The 19,135-nt window shown below is 38.9% G+C and overlaps 1 protein-coding gene across 1 annotated transcript in view; it reads left to right on the top strand.

Moving 5' to 3' along the window:
* Positions 1–17,601, top strand: part of TMPRSS11E (transmembrane protease, serine 11E) — a 49,614-nt gene extending 32,013 nt beyond the window's left edge. The window contains exons 9-10 of the mRNA XM_011940296.1: positions 16,379–16,455; positions 16,636–17,601. Coding sequence (XP_011795686.1) covers positions 16,379–16,455; positions 16,636–16,797 — 239 coding nt within the window. The 3' untranslated portion in view covers positions 16,798–17,601. The remainder of the gene's footprint in view (positions 1–16,378; positions 16,456–16,635) is intronic.
* Positions 17,602–19,135: the final 1,534 nt, after the last annotated feature.

The raw sequence follows: 19,135 nt of genomic DNA, 5'->3' as shown, positions 1-19,135 counted from the left end.
TTCTTTGATTCTTCTTTTTATATTTACTATTTCTTTGTTGACACTTCCTATTTCTTTTCCTTTGTTTTAAACATGATGGTAATTGCTCATTGAGATGCATTTATGATGGCTGCTTTAAAATCTTTGTCAAATAAATTCAACATTTGTGTTATCTCAGTGTTGGTACCTGCTGATTGCCTTTTCTCATTCAAGTTAAAACTTTTTCTATTTCTTTGTATGATGACTTATATTCAGATATATCCTGGGCATCTAATTCTTATTTATTCTGTTCTGTTGTTGCTGTTGTTATATCATGCTTTTAAATTTATATTATTTTATTTAATTAATTACTTTATTTGTTTCTCCCAACTTTTATTTTAGGTTCAGAGGTTACATCTGCAGGATTGTTACATGGGTAAATTGTGTGTTGCTGGGGTTTGGTGTACAAATTATTTCATCATGCAGGTAGTAAGTATAATAATCAATAGGTAGTTTTTTGTTCTCACACTCCTCCCACCCTCAGCCCTCAAGTAAGCCCCAGTATGTACTGTTCCTCTCTTTGTGTCCATATGTACTCAGTGTTTAGCTCTCACTTATAAGTGAGAATGTGAGGTATTTGGTTTTCTGTTCCTGCGTTCATTTGCTTAGTATAATGGCCTGTGGCTGCATCCATATTGCTGCAAAAACCATGGTTTCATTTAGCTTTCTGGCTCCATAGCATTCCATGGTGTATATTTACCACGTTTTCTATATCCAGTCCACTGTTGATGGACATCTAGGTTGATTCCATGACTATGGTGAAAATTGCTGCAAGGAACATATGCATGCATGTGTCTTTATGGCAGAACGATTTGTATTCCTTTGGGTATAATATACCCAGTAATGGGATTGCTGGGTCATATGGTAGTTCGGTCTTAATTTCTTTGAGAAATCTCAAAACTGCTTTCCACAGTGGCTGACCTAATTTACATTCCCACCAGCAGTGTATAAGCATCCCCTTTTCTCCACAACCTCAACAACATCTGCTGTTTTTTGACTTTTTAATAATAGCCATTCTGACTGGTTTGAGATGATATCTTATTGTGGTTTTTCATTTCCCATTTCCCTGATTAGTGATGTCCATATGTTTGTTGGCTGCTTGTATGTCTTCTTTTGAGAAATGTCTGCTCCTGTCTGTATTAGGGTGTTCTTACACTGCTATAAAAAAATCCTGAGCCTGGCATGGTGGCTCATATCGGTAACCTCAGCACTTTGGGAGGTCAAGGGAGGCGGATCAGCAGGGCTCAGAAGTTCAAGACCAGTTTGGGCAACATAGTGAAATCCTGTCTCTGCTAGAAATATAAACATTAGCCAGTGTGGTGGTGTGCACCTGTAGTTGCAGCTACTTGGAAGTTGTAAGGCAGGAGGATTGCTTGAACCCAGGACGTTGAGGCTGCAGTGCACCTACTGCACTCCAGCTTGGGTGAAAGAGCAAAACCCTGTCTCCAAAAACAAATAAACAAACCAAGCAAACAAAAAGCCAGTATTAGGTAATGTATAAAGAAAAAAGGTTAATTGGCTCACGATTCTGCTGGCTTTATGGGCAGCGTGGTGCTTACAATTATGGCAGAAGCTTACAATCATGGCAGAAGGTGAAGTGTGAAATGGGAGGGAGCAGGTACATCACATGGTGAAAGCAGGAGCAAGAGGGATAGAGTGGTAGGAGAGGTGCCATACACTTTCAAGCAATCAGATCTCACAAGAGCTCACTCACTATTGCAAAGATAGCTCCAAGCCATGAGTGGTCGGCTCTCCTGACCGGCTCCCATGACCTGAACACCTCCCGCCAGGTCCTACCTTCAGCATTGGGGATGACAACACAACATGAGATTTGGGTGGGGACAAATATCCAAATTATATCATTCTGCTCCTGGTCGCTCCCAAATCTTATGTCTTCTCACATTGCAAAATACAACTATGCCTTCCTAACAGTCCTCCAAAGTCTTAACTAATTTCAGCTTTAACTCAAAAGTTCAAAGTTGGCCAGATGCAGTGGCTCACACCTATAATCCCAGCATTTGGAAGGTCAAGGTGGGTGGATTTCTTGAGCCCAGGAGTTTGAGACCAGTCTGGGTAATGTGGCAAAACTGCATCTCTACAAAAAAATTAAAAAAAAATTAGCTAGGCTTTGTGGCATATGCCTATAGTTCCAACTATTTGGGAGGTTGAGCAGAATCGTGAGCCAATTAACCTTTTTTCTTTATACATTACCTAATACTGGCTTTTTGATTGAGCTTGGGAGGTTGAGGTTGCAGTGAGCCATGATTGCACAACTGCACTCCAGTCTGTGTGACACAAAGAGATTTCATCTCGGGGAAAAAAAAAAAAAGTCTGAAGTCTATAGTCTCATTTGAGATAAGACTTTCCACTTCATCAACCTGGATTTCACTGTCGATATAACTATCAGCATTTTGGTCACAACAATTTAACCAGTCTCTAAGAAATTTCAGACTTGATCTTATCTTTCTGTCTTCTGAGCCTTCCAAATTCTTGCATCCTTTATCTGTTACCCAGTTGCCAAGTCACTTGCACATTTTCCGATATCTTTATAGCAATGCTCCACTCATAGTTACCAATTTTCTGTGTTAGGCTGTTCTTGCATCGCTATTAAGAAATATCTGAGGCTGGGTAATTTATTAGAAAAGATGTTTAATTGGCTCATGACTTTTCAGACTTTATAGTAAGCATGATGCCAGCATTAACTTGGCTCCTAGGGAGACATCAGGAAGTTTATAATCATGGTGGGAGGTGAAAGGGGAGGAGGAACATCATGTGGTGAAAGCAGGAGCAAGAGAGAGAGTGGAAGGAGGTGCCACATGCTTTTAAACAACCAGATACTGTGACAGCTCACTCGCTATTGCAAAGACAACACTACACCATCAGGGATCTGTTACACAAACAACTCCCACCAGCCTCACCTCCAGCAATGGAGATTAAACTTCAACATGAGGTTTGAGAGGGGACAAATATTCAAACTATATCTATGTTATTTTTCCCCATTTTTAAATGGAGTTGTTTTTTTGCTTGTTGATTTGTTTAAGATTTCTTATAGATTCTTATGGATATTAGAACTCTGTCAGATGCATAGTTTGCAAATATTTTTTCCTATTCTGTAGGTTGTCTATTTATTCTGTTAATAGTTTATTTTGCTAGCTGGGCGCGGTGGCTCAAGCCTGTAATCCCAGCACTTTGGGAGGCCGAGACGGGCGGATCACGAGGTCAGAAGATCGAGACCATCCTGGCTAACACTGTGAAACCCCGTCTCTACTAAAAAATACAAAAAACTAACCGGGCGAGGTGGCAGGTGCCTGTAGTCCCAGCTACTCGGGAGGCTGAGGCAGGAGAATGGCATGAACCTGGGAGGCGGAGCTTGCAGTGAGCTGAGATCTGGCCACTGTACTCCAGCCCGGGCGACAGAGTGAGACTCTGTCTCAAAAAAAAAAAAAAAAAAGTTTATTTTGCTGTGCAGAAGCTCTTTAGTTTAATTAGGTCCCAGTTGTCAATTTTTGTTTTAGTTGCAATTGCTTTTAGGGTCTTTGTTACAAAATCTTTGCTAAGACTGATGTCCAGAATGGTAGTTCCTAGGTTTTCTTCTAGAGTTTTTATAATGTTAGGTTTTACACTTAAGTATTTCAACCATCTCAAGTGATTTTTGTATATGGTGAAAGAAACGGGTTCAGTTTTAATTTTCTGCATATGGCTAGCCAGTTTTCCGCAGCATCATTAATTAAGTAGGGAGTCCTTTCCCCATTTGTTGTTATTGTCATCTCTGTCAAAGGTGAGATGATTATAGACATGCGGCTTTACTCCTGGCTTCTCTATTTGATTCCATTGGTCTATGTGTCTATTTTTTGTACTAGCACCATGATCTTTTGGTTACTATAGCTTTGTGGTATAGTTTGAAGTCTGGTAGTGTGATGCCACCAGCTTTTTTTTTTTGTTTAGGATTGTGTTGGCTATTCAGGCTTTTTTTGGGCTCCATATAAATATTACAATAGTTTTTACTAATTCTGTGAAAAATGACATTGGTAGGAATAACATTTAATCTGTAAATTTCTTTGAGCCGTGTGGCCATTTTAACAATACTGATTATTTCTATACATGAGCACAAACTGTTTTTCCATTTGTTTGTGCCAACTATGATTTATTTATTTCTTTTCTTTTCTTTTCTTTTTCTTGAGACAAGGTCTTACCCTGTTGACCAGGCTGGAGTGCAGTGCCACAATTGTAGTTCACTGCAATCTTGAACTCCTGGGCTTAAGCGATCCTCCCACCTGTCTCCTGAGTAGCTGGGACTATAGGCATGCACCACCACACATGGCTAATTTTTTAGATTTTTGGTAGAGATGGAGTCTTGCCATGTTGCTCATGCTGGTCTTGAACTCCTGAGCTCAAGCAATCCTCCTGCCTCTGCCTCCTGAAGTGCTGGGATTATGGGCATCAGCCACTGTTCCTGGCCTTCAACTACGATTTCTTTCAGCAGTGTTTTTAATTCTCACTGTAGAGGTCCTTCACCTTCCTAGTTAGCTGTATGTCTATGTATTTCATTCTTTTTGTGGCAATTGTGAATGGGATTGCACTCTTGATTTGGCTGTCAGCTAAGATGTTATTGTTGTATAGAAGTGCTCCTCATTTTAGTATATTGATTTTGTATTCAGAAACTTTACTGAAGTTGTTTATCAGTTCTAGGAGCCTTTGGGCAGAGACTGTGGAGTTTTCTGGGTATAGAATCCTGTCATTTGTGAAGAGAGATAGTTTGACTTCCTTTCTTCTATTTGGATGCTTTTTATGTCTTTCTCTTGCCTGACTGCTTTGGTTAAAACTTCCAGTACTATGTTGAATAACAATGGTGAGTGTGTACATCCTTGTCTTTTCTGGTTCACGGGGGAATGTTTCTAGCTTTTGCCCATTCATTATGATGTTGGTTATGGGGTTGTCATAGAAGGCTTTTATTATTTTGAAGTGTGTTCCTTTGATGCCTAGTTTATTCAAGGTGATTTTTTTTTTTTTTCTTTCTTTTTGAGACAGAGTCTCGCTTTGTCACCCAGGCTGGAGTACAGTGGTACAATCTCAGCTCACTACAACCTCTGTCCCCCAGGTTCAAGTGATTCTCCTGCCTTAGCCTCCTGAGTTGCTGGGATTACAGCTGCTCGCCACCATGCCTGGCTAACTTTTGTATTTTTAGTAGAGATGGGGTTTCGCCATGTTGGTCAGGCTGGTCTTGAACACTTGACCTCAGGTGATCCACATGTCTGGGCCTCCCAAAGTGCTGGGATTATAGGTGTGAGCCACTGTGCCCGGCCATATTTATGTATTTTCATATGTTGTACCAGCCTTGCATCCTAGAAAATAAGCCTATGTTACTGTGGTGGATTAGCTTTTTGATGTGCTGCTGGATTTGGTTTGCAAATATTTTGTTGAGGATTTTTGCATCAATGTTCATCAAGGATATTGTCCTGAAGTTTTCTATTTTTGTTGTGTCTCTTCCAGGTTTTGGTATCAGAATAACACTGCCTTTGTAAAATGAGTTAGGGAGGCATCTCTTTTTCTAGAATTTTGGGAGTATTTTCAATATAATTGGTACCAGCTCTTAATCTGGTAGAATTTGGCTGTGAATCTCTCTGTTCCAGGACCTTCCTTGTTGGTTGGTTTTTTAAAAATTACTGGTTCAATTTTGGAACTCATTATTGGTCTTCTCAGGTATTCAATTTCTTCCTGGTTCAATATTGGGAGTTTGTGTTTCCAAGAATTTATCCATTCCTTCTAGATTTTCTAGTTCGTGTGCATAGAGGTGTTTACAATCATCTTTGAATTTTTTTGTAAAAAATATTTCTCTTCCCTTTGGCATTTCTGGTTGTGTTTATTTGAAAGTTCTTTTTTTTTTCTTTGTTAGTCTTGTTAGCAGTGTATCAATCTTATTTATTCTTTCAAAGAACAAGTTTTTGTTTTCATTGATCTTTTATATGGATTTTTGTGTCTCTATTTCATTCATTTCAGCTCTAATTTTGGTTATTTTCTATCTTGTGCTAGTTTGGGGTTTCATTTACTCTTATTTTTCTAGTTCTTCGAGGTGTGATGTTGTTAATTTAAGATATTTATATCTTTTTCTGGTTCTTCGAGGGGTGATGTTAATTTAAAATATTTATATATTTTTGATATCGACATTTTGCCCTATAAACTTTCCTCTTAACACTGCTTTACCTGTGTCCCAGAAATTCTGGTATGTTGTTCTTTTTTTCATTAGTTTCAAATAATTTCTTGCTTTCTGTCTTAATTTCATTCTTTACTCAAAAGTCATTCAGGAGCAGGCTGTTTAATTTCCATGTAATTGTATAATTTTGAGAGATCTTGGTATTGATTTCTATTTTTATTGCACTTTGGTATGATTGGTATGATTTTTAAAAATTTGTTTAGAATTGCTTTATGGCCAAGTGCATGGTTGATCTTAGAGTGTGTGCCATACATATGCAGATGAAGAGAATGTATATTTTCTTGTTGTTAAGTGCAGCGTTCTATAGATATCTGTTAGGTTCATTTGGTCAAGTGTTGAGTTTAGTTTCAGAATATCTTTGTTAGTTTTCTGCCTTTATAACACCTTTAGTGGGGTGTTGAAATCTCCACTATAATTTTGTATTTCTCTAAGTCTTTTTTTTTGTAGGCTCTAAGAACTTATTTTCTGAGTCTGGATGCTCCAGTGTTGGATGCATATACATTTAGAATAGTTAATCTTCTTGTTGAATTGAACACTTTATCACTTTGTCACACCCTTTTTTGTCCTTTTTAATTATTATTGTTTTAAAGTCTGTTTTGTCTGAAATAAGAATAGCAACCCCTGTTCTTTTTTGTTTTTCATTTGCTTGGTAGATCTTTCCTTATGCCTTTACTTTGAGACTATGAGTGTCATTGCATTTGAGATGGGTCACCTGATGATAGCATACAGTTGGGTCTTGCTTCTTTATCCAATGCCCTACTCTGTCCCTCATAAATGGGGTGTTAAGCCTGTTTATATTCAAGTTATAATATTGATATGTGAAGATTTGATCTTGCCATCATGTTGTTAGCTGGTTATTCTATAGACTTGATTGTATAGTTGCTTATAGTGTCAATGGGCTATGTAATTTCTTTTTTGTGGTGTCAGGTAATGGCTTTTTTTTTTTTTTTTGGGACAGAGTTTTGCTCTTGTTGCTTAGGCTGGAGTGCAAAGGCGCAATCGTAGCTCACTACATCCTCCAACTCCCGGGTTCAAGCAATTCTTCTGCCTTAGCATCCTGAGTAGCTGGGATTATAAGCACATGCCATCACACCTGGCTAATTTTGTATTTTTAGTAGAGATGGGGTTTCGCTATGTTGGCCAGGCTGGTCTTAAACTCCTGGCCTCGGGTGATCTGCCTACCTCGGCCTTCCAAAGTGCTGGGATTACAGGCGTGAGCCACCGTGCCTGGCCAGGTAATGGTCTTTTGTTGCCGTGTTTAGCACTCTCTTAAGGACTTCTTGCAAGGCAAGTCTGGTGGTAATAAATTCCCTTAACATTTGCTTATCTGAAAATGATTTTATTTCTCCTTCCCTTATGAAGCTTAGCTTAGTTGGATATGAAATTCTTGATTAGAATTTTTTTCTTTAAGAATGCCGAATATACCAGCCTGGCCAACATGGTGAAACCCCATTTCTAGTAAAAATACAAAAATTAGCCAGGTGTGGTAATGGGCGACAGTAATCCCAGCTATTAGGGAGGCTGAGGCAGGAGAATTGCTTGAACCTGGGAGGCAGAGGTTGCAGTGAGCTGAGATCATGTCATTGCACTCCAACCTGGGTGACAAGGGCAAAACTCCGTCTAAAAAAAAAAAAAAAAAAGAATGCTGGCTGAGTATAGGTCCCCAATCTCTTTTGGCTTATAACGTTTCTGCTGAAGGTTCTGCTGTTATCCTGATAGCACCCCCTTTGTATGTGACCTGTCCCTTCTCTCTACTGCTTTTAAGAATTTTTCTTTCATGTTGACCTTTGAGAATCTGATTGACTAGGTGTCTGGAGTATGGGTGTGTTGTATGTTATATCTCTGGGGTTCTCTGAATTTCTTGAATTTGGATGTTGACCTCTGCAGCAAGGTTGGGGAAATTTTCAAGAGTAATATTCATAAATGAGTTTTCCAAGTTGCTTGCCCTCTCTCTCTCCCCTTTTTGGGGATGCCAGTGAGTTGTATATTTGGCATATTTATATAATACCATATTTCTTGGAGATTTTCTTCATTTAAAAAAATTTCTTTTTCTTTGACTGAGTTGATTTGAAGAACTGGTCTTAGTTCTAAAATTGCTTTCCAGTTTGATGTATTCTGCTGTTAATACTGCCCATTGTATTATGAAATCCTTGTAGTGAGTTTTTCAGCTCTAGATCAGTTTGATTCCTTCCTTCAGTTTGATTCTTTCCTTCCCTCCCTCCCTCCCTCCCTCCTTCCTTCCTTCCTTCCTTCCTTCAGCTCTAGATCAGTTTGATTCCTTCCTTCCTTCAGTTTGATTCCTTCCTTCCTTGCTTGCTTTCTTGCTTTCTTTCTTTGACAGACTCTCACTCTGTCGCCCAGGCTGGAGAGCAGTGGCACGAACTCAGCTCACTGTAAACTCTGCCTTCCAGGTTCACGCTATTCTCCTGCCTCAGCCTCCCGGGTAGCCGAGACTACAGGCGTCCACCACCCACACCTGGCTAATCTTTTTGTATTTTTAGTAGAGACGGGGTTTCACCGTGTTAGCCAGGATGTTCTCCATCTCCTGACCTCGTGATCCACCCGCCTTGGCCTCCCAAAGTGCTGGGATTACAGGCGTGAGCCACCACGCCTGGCCCTGATTGTTTCTTAAAATGGCAATTTCATCTTTCAGCTCTTGTATTATTTTATTGATTCCATAAATTCCTTAGATTGTGTTTCGACTTCCTCCTGAATCTCGATGATCTTCATTGACATCCGTATTCTGAATTCCATGTCTGTCATTTTAGTTTGGTTAAGAACCATTGCTGGGAAGCTAGTTCAGTCATTTGGAGGTAAGAAGATACTCGTGCTTTTAGAGTTACCACAGTTCTTGCATTGGTTCTTTCTCTTCTGTGTGTTTGAAGTTGTTGTCTTTTGTATGGAGTTTTTTACTTTTATATTCTTTAATGCCTTTTGTGGTTTGATTGTGGTATTAGTTATGCTTAGTTAATTTTGTTCACTTTTGGATGATTTCAGGGGTCCAAGGTTTAGCTCAGCACTCCTGGGCTGCATGCTATACCAGGCTGTAACCTTGGGAAATTGGGACCAGGTCTGAGGCTATTTTCTTTAGCCCCTAGAGGTTAAGTACCTCCTGTGTTGGAGGAAATGAGGTGTTCCTGGTCCACTGGCAACAAAACTGTGCTGGAAAGGCACTTTGGCGGGGTGGCAGTAGGTCAGTGAGGGTCCTTATGCACACATATGTGCTGGCGGTGGGTTAGTGGCAAGTCCTGCACAGACATGTGTGCTGGTGGTGGGGCGGTGATGGGGTCAGTGTGCATGCATTCACCAGTGCTGGAGGCTGTAGGCAAATGCATGATAGCAAAGCAGCAGGTGGAGGCTGCCAGTGAGTGCATGCTGGTGGGTGCTCACTGACAGAGATCTGCCTTTAGTAGCTCTCCAGCTGTTAGGCAGGGTCTGCCACCAAAATAGCAATGGCTGTGACTTTCAAAAAATTCCTTGGCTGGGCAATAAGGAAGTGATGGAAATTTGTGTGGCCAGGCAGGGCCTCTGGCATAGGCCAGCAGACAAGCGAGTGCTCAGATCAGACTCTTCCCATCCCACAAGCAAGAGAGCCCTGTGATGTCCAGGTCTGTCCATCAACAAAGGCTAAATCCGCCTAGAGATGTATGATGAGCTTTGGGGGATGGGCACCCATGGCCATGTTCTGCTGTAGCCATTCTCATGCCAAACCCTGTGGATTCTGTGCAGGCTAGAATTCTGTCTCTATCAACTCTCCAGGCCATTCCCCCTGCCACCTCAAAAGTCCATGGGGGATGAGGGGTCTCCAGCAGCTAAGATTCTGGAGGTCTGTGGTGTGAGTTGGCCACTCCATGACCATTTAACTCACCCCTTTCCCAGGAGCCTCTCCAGGCCAGGAACAAGTTCTGGTACTTGGCAACCATGTGCAGGGTTACCAACCTCCTCCCCTTTCAGCCTGGGGTCCGCATTCTCCTTCCATCCACTCTCAATGCCTTCTTTCTGCAAATTTTTTCAGAGTGTGCCAGTCTTCTTGATGGTCTGCTCCCTCAATGGGAGAAGGTCTTCTTATCTGCATCTGGTTGGCCATCTTGTTTTAGTATTGATTAAATAATGAAATAATAATTTGAAAAAATTAAATTATTATTATTTAAAACCCTAGATCTTATTTAAATTTTCTGTTTAACCATGCCTCAGCAGACATTGCAATGCAGAGACGGGGGGATGTATGAAGGAATTGCCTCATTTCCCACTCAGCTTCCTTTGATACTCAGGTGAGGGACTAATGCGTCATTACTACTGCACGGAGGTTTGGCCTCTTCTGATAACACTCTGGCTGAAGGTACTTTGTTACTGCTCCCCTTTTGGCCTCCACTGACATCATGGGGTAGTGATTTCATTACTGCTTGGCAGTGGTGAGACTTGACTTCCCAATACGTCTTCTCAGACATGGTTCTAGTAGATGGGGAGAGTTATTCCTCATTACTGGGTGGTAGTTCATGCTTCCCACTCAGCATATATATATATATATATTTTTTTATGTATCCTCCTTTTTTTTTTTTTTTTTTTTTTTTTTTTTGAGGTGGAGTGTCACTCTGTTGCCCAGGCTGTAGTGCAGTGGTGTGATCTCGGCTCACTGCAACCTCTGCCTCCTGGGTTCAAGTGATTCTGCTGGCTCAGCCTCCTGAGTAGCTGAGATTAAAGGCCAGCACCACGACGCCTGGCTAATTTTTATATTTTTAGTAGAGATGGGGTTTTGCCATGTTTGCTAGACTGGTCTCAAACTCCTGATTTCAGGTCATCTTCCTGCTTCAGCTTTCCAAAGTGCTGGGATTACAAGTGTGAGCCACTGCACCTGGTCCCTATTCAGCATATCCTGACATCAGTCTAGTAGGGAATTGGACCTTGTTACAGCCTGGGAAGCATGGAAGCCTTTTCAGTTGGGATTTATTGTCTTCCTGGATTTGCTGTTTTCCCAAGTTTTCTTCTTGTTGGTTGTTTTACTAAAGAGAGCAGTATTTTCTTGGAGCCTTTTAAAAAACCTGCACTTGTTGGCAGGTTGCCAGTTTGCTGACTTCTTGTTTCAAGTCCGTGCTATATGAAGAAAAAAAACATTCAGAGCGCTCACTGTTGTATCAATACTTTTGTCCTGTATTTCTGAGCCCACCTGTCTTCTTCTCTCTAATTTTCAGAGTCTTTTTATGTTTGTTTTGTTTGTAATGTCCGGGTATTTTTTGGTTTGTTTTAGCTGTATTTAGTTGGGGAAAAAAGGGTAAGTAAGTCTCTTCCATATTGGTCTGGAGCATTTACATATTTTTGAAGCCAGGTTTTGTTTTCCAGTGTTTGGTTAGTGCCTCCAATTTTGTACCTTTGGTGGATACAAAAATTTTGACCTCTATGTCTTCATGTGCATCACTGACAATATCATAGAGGGGGCCAATAACTGGTTCCTTGTATGTGTCACTAAATGCTCTTATAATTTTCATTTTGTGATTTGACAGAATTTTTGTTTAATGTGCTTTCTAAGCCCTATATTTCTCTCTAGAATTCCATGTTACTCTGTGTGCTTTCTAATCTGTATTCACAAAATGGTACCATTCATTTCTAACCTTTTTTTTTTCTACAATTTTTTATGTTATTCCTTTCATGCTTTCACATGAACACTGTATCTATATTGCCTTCATTTGCTCCACCTCATTTAATTCACTGTTGGCATCACTATAGTTCTTTACCAACCTTTACCTTTGGGTTAGTCATTTTAGCAATGTTCAGTTTGCTACACTAAATTATTTTATTCAGTTGACCTTTGTTTATACTCTGACAAGTTCTCAAGTTTAGACTCACTTCATTGTGTTTCTTTTTCTGCTCTGAGGCCCTAATTGCTCCTAGAGGAACACACAGAACAAAGTAGATTGGTCCCATTACCACACTCTACTAAAAATTCCTTCCTAAAAATTGAAATTGGTTCTGTAATTCAATCTCCTGAAATGAATTCAACTTAAAAGATGCACTTGAAAATATACTTGATCCTTGTTATTTGCAGATTCCATATTTGCAAATTCACCTACTCACTATTATTTATTTGTAACCCCCAAATCAATACTCAAGGCACTTTTATGATCATTCACAAGCATGCACAGAGTGGCAAAATATCTTATTACTCAATAAGTATATTCTTACCTGAGGTTGAAAAATATGATACTGTGCCTTTTTGTTTCAGTTCTCACACTGTAAACAAGTGTCCTTTTCTTGGTCTACATAGTGCTACATTTCTCACATTTTTATTACTTTGCTGGCGATTTTGCTGTTTAAAATAGTCTCCAAGTGTTGTGCCAAAGTATAGTGCAAGAAGGTTGTGATGTGCCATATGGAGAAAATATGTATATTTGGTAAGCTTTGTTTAGTTATAAGTTATAGCAGTGTTTACTGTGAGTTTAATGTTAATGAATCAACAGTGCATATTAAATAGAATGTCTTTAAACAGAAACACGCACGAAATCTGTTTATATATTGAGCAGTTGACAAAAATGTGACCAGAGTCTCCTGGAAAACCAACCCTGTATTTCTCCTAAGAACAAGGACTCAACGATCATTAATTCAGTGTTTGTGGTGACTTCATAGAACACAACTACTGTGAATAATGAGAATAACCTGTATTTTATTTGTCTTCTTGATGGTCATAGAATCATTGGTGGTTTAGATATTATGCTGGACCTTCTTTTGTCCTAGTCATCATCATCCTACTTGCCTCCAACTTTCCTGAAACTGTTGAAAATGTCATGAACTTTTATTTTTACATTTATGATCATCCATTATGTTCTTTATTCAACTATCTCGGTTTCTATAGTCTCCATAGTAATGTCCTTCCTAAAAATTTCAGAGGAACAGATGTATACCCTCTTAATCTTTTATTTTATAATTTTTATTATAAAAATTTCAATGATATTCAAAAATAGGGAGGATAAAATAAGGAACTTTGATGTACTCAACACCTGGTTCAAAAATTTACAACTCATGGCCAACCTTACATTATCCATACATACCCTGACACAATCCCCTCATCCCCTTCCCCCACCAAAATATCAAATCTATTTTGAAGTTAATCCCAGATGTTATATACTTTCATCTGAAAATGTCCCCATTCAAAAATACTATTTTGATGGTGATATTAGAGGTATACTCTTTACAAACTTTGTGAGCTACAGAAGAGAAGCCAAATTTGCCCTGGGATTATGATATTCTACTTTCTTATCTCTGGAAAGACGTGGCACCCATTTTTGGGGGGCAGGAATGGAGTTTCATGCTTGTCATCCAGGCTGGAGTGCAGTGGTGCGATCTCTGCTCACTGCAGCCTCCACCTTCCGGGTTTAATCTATTCTCTCACCTCAGCCTCCCGAGTAGCTGAGATTACAGGCAACCACCACCATGCCAGGCTAATTTTTGTATTTTTAGTAGAGACAAGGTTTCACCATGTTGGTGAAAAATTCCTTCCTAGCTTCCAGGCTGGTCTCAAATTCCTGACCTCAGGTGATCCACCCGCCTCAGCCTCCCAAGGTGCTGGGATTACAGGTGTAAGCCGTCATGCCCAGCCTCCATTTAAAAAATGTTCATGTCTAGCATCCACAATTTTTCCCACCTGCCTTGCTCTTTATATTTTAATATCACAAAAAACCATTAATAACCTCATATGTAAAAATTTTTCCTTTAATCTCCTACTGTTTTTCATCTCAGTGGTATTTGGCGACCTTATCTTTCTAAAACATGTCCCTTGTTTGAATTTCATAATTCTGAAATTTGCTGATTTCTTTCCTCCTCCTCCATCTACTCATTTCTGGCTCTATCCTTTGATTAATATTTCTCTCTCTCTCTCTCTCTCAACCTGGCTATCCTCAAGATTCAGATCTCAGATAAAATTTTTATCTGCTATCTATATTCTCATTCAAAGAAGCCATCTTTTCTTTGAACTCAGCTATCACCTTAATGAGTGCCAAATCTGTGTCTCCAGAATTCAACTCTTGCCCATATTTAGTCTTACATTTCTACCTACTTCAAAGTGATCTCTATTTATATATTTTAAGTTCTAAATACGAAATGAAAATTTGTATATGTGCCATTTGAAACTTAACAGGCATCATGAAATGTTGCCTGGGTTTTTAAGTTTCTTGCTCATATTATTAGGGTTCACTATCCTTAGAGTTTTTTTTTTTTTTGCTCTTATGTTTCCTCCACATATATTCAGTTAAGTCCTGGACTATTTTCCCACTTTACCATATCTTTCATGTTTATTTCTTATGCCTCTATTATTTCTGTTAACACCCTAATCTGTTCCCTCATTTCTCTGTGTCTTAATACTTCTACGGCTTCCTGTTTGGCTTCCTACTTCCAATTTTAGAAGTTTCTGTTGAGATATGCATATTCCTGAATACACTTCCTGTTCTGTTTCTCACTAAACCATTCACTGAAAATAACAGGATTAATGAGACAAATAGGGTTAGAGACAGACTGGTCCCTCCAAAGCTATGCAACTTTTTAACTGAAGAATTAACAAATATAATAATTTGTACCTTCAAAAATAGCTTGCACAGTGTAGGCAGGCAGAATGACCAAGGTCTGGTGGCTTATTGGGGGCATGTTAAAATGCACAGAAACAATAATGTGGAAACACAGGTTTGCTGGTGCTAAGGCAACATACACAGGGAAGTGTAGTCCTGAGCAGAAGAGGAAACACAGCCTAAAACTGATACAAAGCTAGGATACATCTCTCTGGGGAGGGAGTTTTGGGAACAGGAACTCAGGCGTTTTCTTAAACCAGTGCCCTAGAGTTGTCTGCCTGTGCAATAGCTGAGTTGAAAGGGTTTTCCTTTTCTTCTGAAATTTATAATTCTACTGCCATTATTCTGGTTCCCTTGTCTAAAAAAAGCACATATAAACGATCATAATTTCCATCTCCTACTGACATAACTCTGCCATTCACTAATCAAAGGTGTGCTAATTAGTGCTGGTAGAATAGACTCTCTATGTTTTTATATTTGATACTTGCTGGACATCACCTTACTTTCAGCTTGTAATGCTATTAGATATACTGCTATCTCTTTAAAAGAATTATTTATTCTCAGACTCATTTATTCCTGTCTCTTATGCCGATTTAAGCTTTGTTGTCTCTTGTATCTTCTATTTCTCTATCCTGATTTTTCTCTGCCTGCATATAGACTTGGGATTTTATTATCAAAATTATTTATTTTCCAATAGCTTTATATGGTATATCTTATTTCTATAAGCAGATTGCGGGTTCCTAGAGGACAAGATCCACATGTTTATAATACTCTTTTTATATCTCCTCCTACATACGACGGTATCAGTAAATGCTTATTGGTTAGGTTTAAAATCACAAATGTATTATTTCAAATTTCCTATTATATTAATTTTTTAAATGGACAAAAGAAAATTCAAAAGGAAGTTAGCATAATGTAGGGAAAAAGCATGGGCTTCTGAATTAGATCACTCTGGATTCAAATTCAAGGTCTGCCACTGATTAGCATGTGATCTCAAGCAAATTACCTAATGTTTCTGAGTTTCAGTTTTCTTAATAACCTGGAAAAAAATTAACCTAGTTCTATGTTTTTATTAAAGAAGGATTACATGAATTAATGAGACAATATGCTAGTCAATTAAGAACTTCATAGAGTATGAATACTTAATGGGTGATCAATAATTAGAGACTCCAGGATGTTGAGAAATAATCAGCCAGTACCTCGTTATTAGAAGCCATATAAAGAAGCAAAACTCCAGAGTTTGCAGGATATAATTAGAATTTGTGATTTTATACATGCATTTCCTAAGTTCTGCTTTTTGCCAGACTAAGCACTTTACATTCACTGTCTTATCATCTTCTTAGTACTCATCACAGGTAGGTATTATTAGGAGCATTTACAGATAAATAAATTAAAGATTTTAGACAGCTTGGAGAGGCCAAACTTGAGAGAGAAACCCTGGTGTCTGACTCTAATGTCTGTTTTTTTAAAGTTTTATTTTATTATTATTATTTTTTAATCAGTAATAGACTCTTCACTCCCTTTTGGGGGGTTATGTTACACTAATAAAGAGTATAGACAAAATAACTAGGGAGTTATTTTGTCAGATGTATCATGTAAGTTAAGAGTACAGTTCTTCAAAGAGATGGAGCTTTCAATCTCATTGCTTTGAACCTTGAGGCTACATCAGCTTTCAAGGTATTGGAGTTCCTCTTTTAGGTGGATAAGTGACACAGATGGAGAAAATCACTAATGCATGTGAACACACTGAATACTTTTGAAAATTACCCCTTTCATTACGTTCTTAAGTTAGAAAAATAGCCAATTCCTCTGTAATGAACTGAATTATGAATTACTAATTTCTGTCTTCTCCTTTAGGGTGACTCTGGAGGACCACTGGTTAGTTCAGATGTTAGAGATATCTGGTACCTTGCTGGAATAGTGAGCTGGGGAGATGAATGTGCGAAACCCAATAAGCCTGGTGTTTATACTAGAGTTACGGCCTTGCGGGACTGGATTACTTCCAAAACTGGTATCTAAAGAGAGAAAAGCCTAATGGAACAGATCACATTTTTTGGGGGAGTGTGTAGAGGCCATTTTTAGAGATACAGAATTGGAGAAGAAGACTTGCAAAACAGCTACATTTGACTGATCTCACTAAACTGTTTGCTTGATGCATATATTTTCTTCCCAGCTCTGTTCCACACATAAGCATCCTGCTGCTGCCAGATCCACTCTGTCATCTGTGAGCAATAGTTCAAACTTTATGTACATAGAGAAATAGATAATACAATATTACATTATAGCCTGCATTCATTTGTTCTCTAGAAGTTTCGTCATCAGAATTTTGACTTGTCGACACAAATTTGTAATGCATATATACAATTTGAAGAACTCCTTTTCTTCAGTTACTGAGCTCCTCTCATTTCAGTAAATATCCATTTTCAAGGTGCAGAACAAGGAGTGAAGGAAAATATAAGAAGAAAAAAATCCCCTACATTTTGTTGACACAGAAAAGTATTTGGTGTTTTTCTTTTTCTTAGTGGAATATGGGAAATGATCATATTCATTATGAAAGGTCAGCAAAGACAGCTGAATACCAATCACTTCATCATTTAGGAAGTATGGGAACTAAGTTAAGGAAATCCAGAAAGAAGCCAAGATATATCTTTCTTTTCATTTCCAAACAACTTACTATGATAAATGTGAAGAAGATTCTGTTTTCTTGTGACCTATAATAATTATACAAACATCATGCAATGTACTTGTTGTAAGCGAATTAAAGCAAATATTTATTTAACATTGTGTTACTGAGGATATCAATATATAACAATAAAATATAAATCACCCAGTTGCTTGACATTATGGTATGATAATCCACAAAGAAGGGGAAGATGGGAAAAATGTTACTAGTCAATTTATTGTAAATTACTTTAAAACTTGAGGCTGGGATGAAAATTAATTTAATAACAATCAGCATGCCTATGTAGGAAAATAATTGTGCTGTGGAATGGGAGGGAATGAAGAGTTCAAACAATTGACTGAAAAGATTTTATTCATCTAAGACTTTCCCAAACAGCAAATCATTGAAGGGAATGAGATCCAGGTGTTAGTGTATAGTCTAGTGATGCAACTAAACTGGGTTTCAGACCTCTATTTTGAGATGATTGCAGATATTTTTCTCCCCTTGCTGTTGTGTTTACAGTTCATGCATGGCTAACTGTCCTGTTAGACTCATTTGGGCTGAGATGGAAAGATATAGAGAAAATATCCTGGAAACTGCCTCACTGCTGCATCTAGTGTGATACTGAATTGCTAACTGCCTGGATAACAAAACTGAAGAGTAAAAGCATAATATTGGCCACCTTCATGATTTTAGTTTTGGTAAATTATTACTGAGCTTTAAGAGACACAGCTTTTAAGTAATCTAGACCATAATGAAGTTAGGACTGATACCATGATGTACGGCATGTTAATGGTGAGATTTCACCAAGTCTTTCCTCATTGTATACAGCTACTCATACAAGTTCTATATTGTACAATAATTACCTTGAAAATCGGTATTGTGAGGAAAAATTTGACTTTATTGATCTGAATAACATTGGAGTATGAACTGATAAAATTGAGGCGCTTGGCAAAAATATGAAAACTGACATGAATTGATAGTGTTAAATATTTTACATAAGCCATTTTTGTTTCATTTAACAAAATGCTCTGGGAAAAAACAAAATTGAGGAAAACCTTGAATTTTAGGCAAGGATGTAAGTACGTTTAAAACTACTCTCAGGGTTCTGTTAAAAATGGATTCCTGGGGGCGGAGCAAGATGGCTGAATAGCAACAGCTCCAGTCTCCAACTCCCAGCTTGAGCGACACAGAAGACCGGTGATTTCTGCATTTTCAACTGAGGTACTGGGTTCATCTCACTAGGGAGTGCCGGACAATCGGTGCTGGTCAGCCGCTGCAGTCCGACCAGCGAGAGCTGAAGCAGCATGAGGCATCACCTCACCTGGGAAGTGCAAGGGGGAAGGGAATCCCTTTTCCTAGCCAGGGGAACTGAGACACACAACACCTGGAAAATCGGGTAACTCCCACCCCAAAACTGTGCTTTAAGCAAGCGGGCACACCAGGAGATTATATCTCACACCCGGGAGGGTCACATGCCCATGGAGCCTCCCTAAATGCTAGCACAGCAGTCTATGATCTAACTGCAAGGCAGCAGCAAGGCTGGGTGAGGGGCGCCTGCCATTGCTGAGGCTTAAGTAGGTGAACAAAGCCTCTGGGAAGCTCAAACTGGGTGGAGCTCACAGCAGCTCAAGGAAGCCTGCCTGTCTCTGTAGACTCTACCTCTGGGGACAGGGCACAGCTAAACAACAACAA

This window comes from Colobus angolensis, unplaced genomic scaffold (assembly GCF_000951035.1).
Source record: "Colobus angolensis palliatus isolate OR3802 unplaced genomic scaffold, Cang.pa_1.0 Scaffold189, whole genome shotgun sequence".
NCBI lineage: Eukaryota > Metazoa > Chordata > Mammalia > Primates > Cercopithecidae > Colobus > Colobus angolensis.
This window is presented reverse-complemented; position numbering and strand designations above follow the sequence as displayed.